The following is a 3,495-nucleotide window of genomic DNA, read 5'->3' on the forward strand; positions in this document are numbered from 1 at the left end:
ATCAGAAACAAAAACTCTCTCCATCCCCTCCTCTACCATCATCTGCATTCTCCTTGCCATACCATCCACAACAGGGGAATGTGACGAAAGGAAAGAGAAAGAGGGAGAACAGAGAGAGAGAGTGAGAGTTCTAAACTCCAAGGAGACTTGGAAACCATCTTGTAGGTGCTTGAAAATAGCCAAAGAAATGCTCAAAATTTGTACAACAATGAAAAATAATCTGACACTTGGGCTAAATTCTTCAAAAGCTGAGAAACATGTGTTCACATTGACCGTGTGCAGTGTGCACGTAAGCATGTGTAGTGTGTGTGTGCATAATGTGTGTGTGCATAACGTGTGTGCGTGCATAATGTGTGTGTGCATGTGTGTACACAAACGATGAGGGACACCAGTGAGCTAAGCAACAATAGTATCAATATCAAGATTGCCTCATTTTGAAGAATTGGGCAGCTCAGGGACAATGGTGACATGGAGACATTGCACCGTATGCCTTTTTATAGTTTTTGAATTTTAGATCATGTAAGTGGAATACCTATTTAGAAATAAATAATATCAAAAACATTTTAAATAGTAAAAGAACACATGGATTTGCTAATACCTTCTGAAAATAAAACAAGCATTTTAGAAAGCACTACTTTTCAGCTTCCCCCTGGGCTGTGGTGCCCACCCCATGGGGATACCGCACAGGTGCAGCCCTGTCTGTCTCACTGTGTATCACTCACGATGCAGTAGTACACAGCAGTGTCTCTCAGGGCAGCCTGGGGCAGGCTCAGAGTGCTGGACTTTCTGTCTGCAGGGATGAACAGAGACGCCACTTCATTTGTCTCGTTTGTCTTAAATCCTCGAATAATAAGTTGTGGTCCCTTGTTGGGGAACTGTCGGTACCAGAAGATATAGTCACTTGTAGCAATGTCGGTGTGGTTACAGGGTATGTTCACCTCTTGTCCTTCATATGCGTCAGTGAGGAGGGGCTGGGTGGTCTTAGCAAGGCTCAAAGTACCTGTGGGAATAAAAACACAAAACTAGTCCTATCCTGAAACTGAGGTGAATGGAAGGTCCAACTCAGCTCCCTCCAGCTTCTCTCTCACAGTCAAATCCACCCCCCACCCTACTTCCCCACCATATACAGACACATCCAATTTACTTCTTATTTGTGTTTTGGGACACATTTTTTTAAAATATTTATTTCAAGGAATCCCAGGAACACATGTACAGGGGGACAGCTCTAATTTCTCCCTCCTATAGATGGATCTGGGGCTCAGTAACCCAGAACATCTTTATTGCCCTGAGATATCCCTCACATAATGCACATAACTGCCTGGAGAAAACAAGATCTCAAAGCCAGCCCTCAACATCTTGGATAAAGAGCAACGGTAGCAGGCGAGGTTCCAAATCCCTGTCCAGGCCAGATCCCATTCTTCTTAATCCCCAAATAACTCACCCAAGATCAGGAGCACTGTCAATATTGTCACCTGCCTCATATTCTAGGTGTAAACCAGGACCCAGGATCTAGGCTCTGTTGCTGAGTCTGAGCCTGGACCAGGATACGAACCAGGGAAGAAAGAGACATAGCAGCTCCTGCCAGAGCCCACACCAGCAGCTCTCACTGGGGCTGTCCCCAGGAGCCAGCCAATAGCAGGGCGGCGACTCCTCAGAATGGGTTTCCCCTCAAGGTTCACCTGAGCACTCAGGAAGAGTAGGGGGCAAAAACTTTCAGCACAACAGTGTAGCAGCCTCGATTTCCTTTTAGATCTTTGCCAAGCTCTAGCCCTTTATAGACTTGGTCTGAATGAAGCAAATACATGAAAGGTAGACTCCATCAGGCTCCTTATTCCCATCACTTTTCCACAGTCCCAGAAGATGATCATCTACTTTGGTCAGTCTGAGACTCACGGAGCTCTGAGAATAACCCCTCTGACCTGGTACTTTATGCCCAGAAATCCCCCATTGACCCACATGTAGCCAGATGAAACAGAGAATCCTAATCTTACTCCACAAAAGAGCAAATGAGACCTTCTGAACTGGACCTTTCATCCCCTGACACCCTGGTGTCCTTTTATAATCTCTCTCAGTCCACATCTAACATCGGCTTCTTGGATCTCACTTAACAAACGTTAAAAAGGGGAGCAGACCCTTCACTAGTCCCTACTGACCACCTAGGGAAGGACATTTGAGGTGGAATCATTCCCCTAACCAGGGAAGAAGTGAGGCGAAGAAGAAGAAAAGGCACAAGTTCACAGTCAGACAGACCTAAACCCAAATCCCAGCTCTGCCATCTTGTGACTTTGGGCAACTCACTCCTCTGAGCCTCAGTTTCTTCATCCGTAAAACAGGAACAATATTACCTACTTCAGAGTCAGCCTATTGGCATTTAGTAAACAGTAAATTGTAGTTCCTTCCCATCCCCTTCCTTCTGATCTGAATCACTGGCAGTTTACCATGGTCAGTAGAAAGCAGTTATGTAGGAGTACATATATGATTTTTTTTTTAAATTTGATTCACTCTTCCTTCAAGAAATATCCAATATAAACTCAATAACAATAACACGGAAAATTATTTTAATAACAGCCATTCAGGAAAACAGTCAAATCCAAAGACACCATAATGTTCATTGAGTCAGCCATGTGCAGTAATCAAAACATGTTAGATACTCACATTAACATGGAAAAGATAGTAGTGTGTTGTTTGAGTTCTTTGTTCAATAATATAGGAATGGAAAATCACAAGAAAATATTTAAGAGGTGCCTCTTCCAGGTCTAGAATTACATAAGGTATTGTGAGTGAGCCTTTTTTTGTCTTCCCACGCAAAGGATCAGTGAGAGCTGATGGTATCTAGTAATAATTTGACAGAGTAGATGTCACAAGGCATGGAATAAACAACCAGCTTTCCCTCAGTGTCAAGTGGAGGAGAAAGGAAGTATTTATGAGGGAGATGAAGATGCTAGGATGCTTTCTACAGAAATAAAACATAAAAAGATTATGCTTTACCCAACTCACTGCAACAGCGACCCCTTGTGGTAAATATACTTGTTTCACAAAAGTCAATAAGTCTCACACCCTGTAACTTATGGAATATTACATTTCTTTTTTAAATGCAGTATCAGGTAGTTTGGCTTCATCATGTGAAGTATGGAGTTTATTTTACGGGATGGAACAAACACTGAATGAGGAGTTAGACAAAATGGATTGTAAGCAATTCTCTGGACTTGTTAGTTGCGCAATTTTATGAAAATCACTTACCCTCTGAAAGGCACAGTTTCTTCACCTCTGTAAGAGAGATTATGTGATCAATTAAATGAACATAAGAAAGTTCTTTCTAAAACATGGTGTTCTATACAGACACAAACTATGTTTAACAGGAAATACCACAAGATCAGAATGATCTTACCTTTTCAGAACAACAAATGAAATTTGATGTTTCTGTATCACCATCTATTATCTCACTTAGGAGAATATTATTAGATATCAAGCAACTAAGTGGAAGAAACGCCAAAA

At 42.1% G+C, this 3,495-nt stretch overlaps 1 gene segment (V, D, J or C); it reads right to left on the minus strand.

Moving 5' to 3' along the window:
* Positions 1-704: 704 nt before the first annotated feature.
* LOC131405486 (T cell receptor alpha variable 4-like) lies at positions 705-1,521 on the minus strand. The segment is given in 2 exon segments: positions 705-1,000; positions 1,442-1,521. Coding segments are annotated over 2 exon segments (336 nt in total).
* Between the last annotated feature and the right edge of the window lie 1,974 nt (positions 1,522-3,495).

This window comes from Diceros bicornis, chromosome 5, assembly GCF_020826845.1.
Source record: "Diceros bicornis minor isolate mBicDic1 chromosome 5, mDicBic1.mat.cur, whole genome shotgun sequence".
Taxonomy (NCBI): Eukaryota; Metazoa; Chordata; class Mammalia; order Perissodactyla; family Rhinocerotidae; genus Diceros; species Diceros bicornis.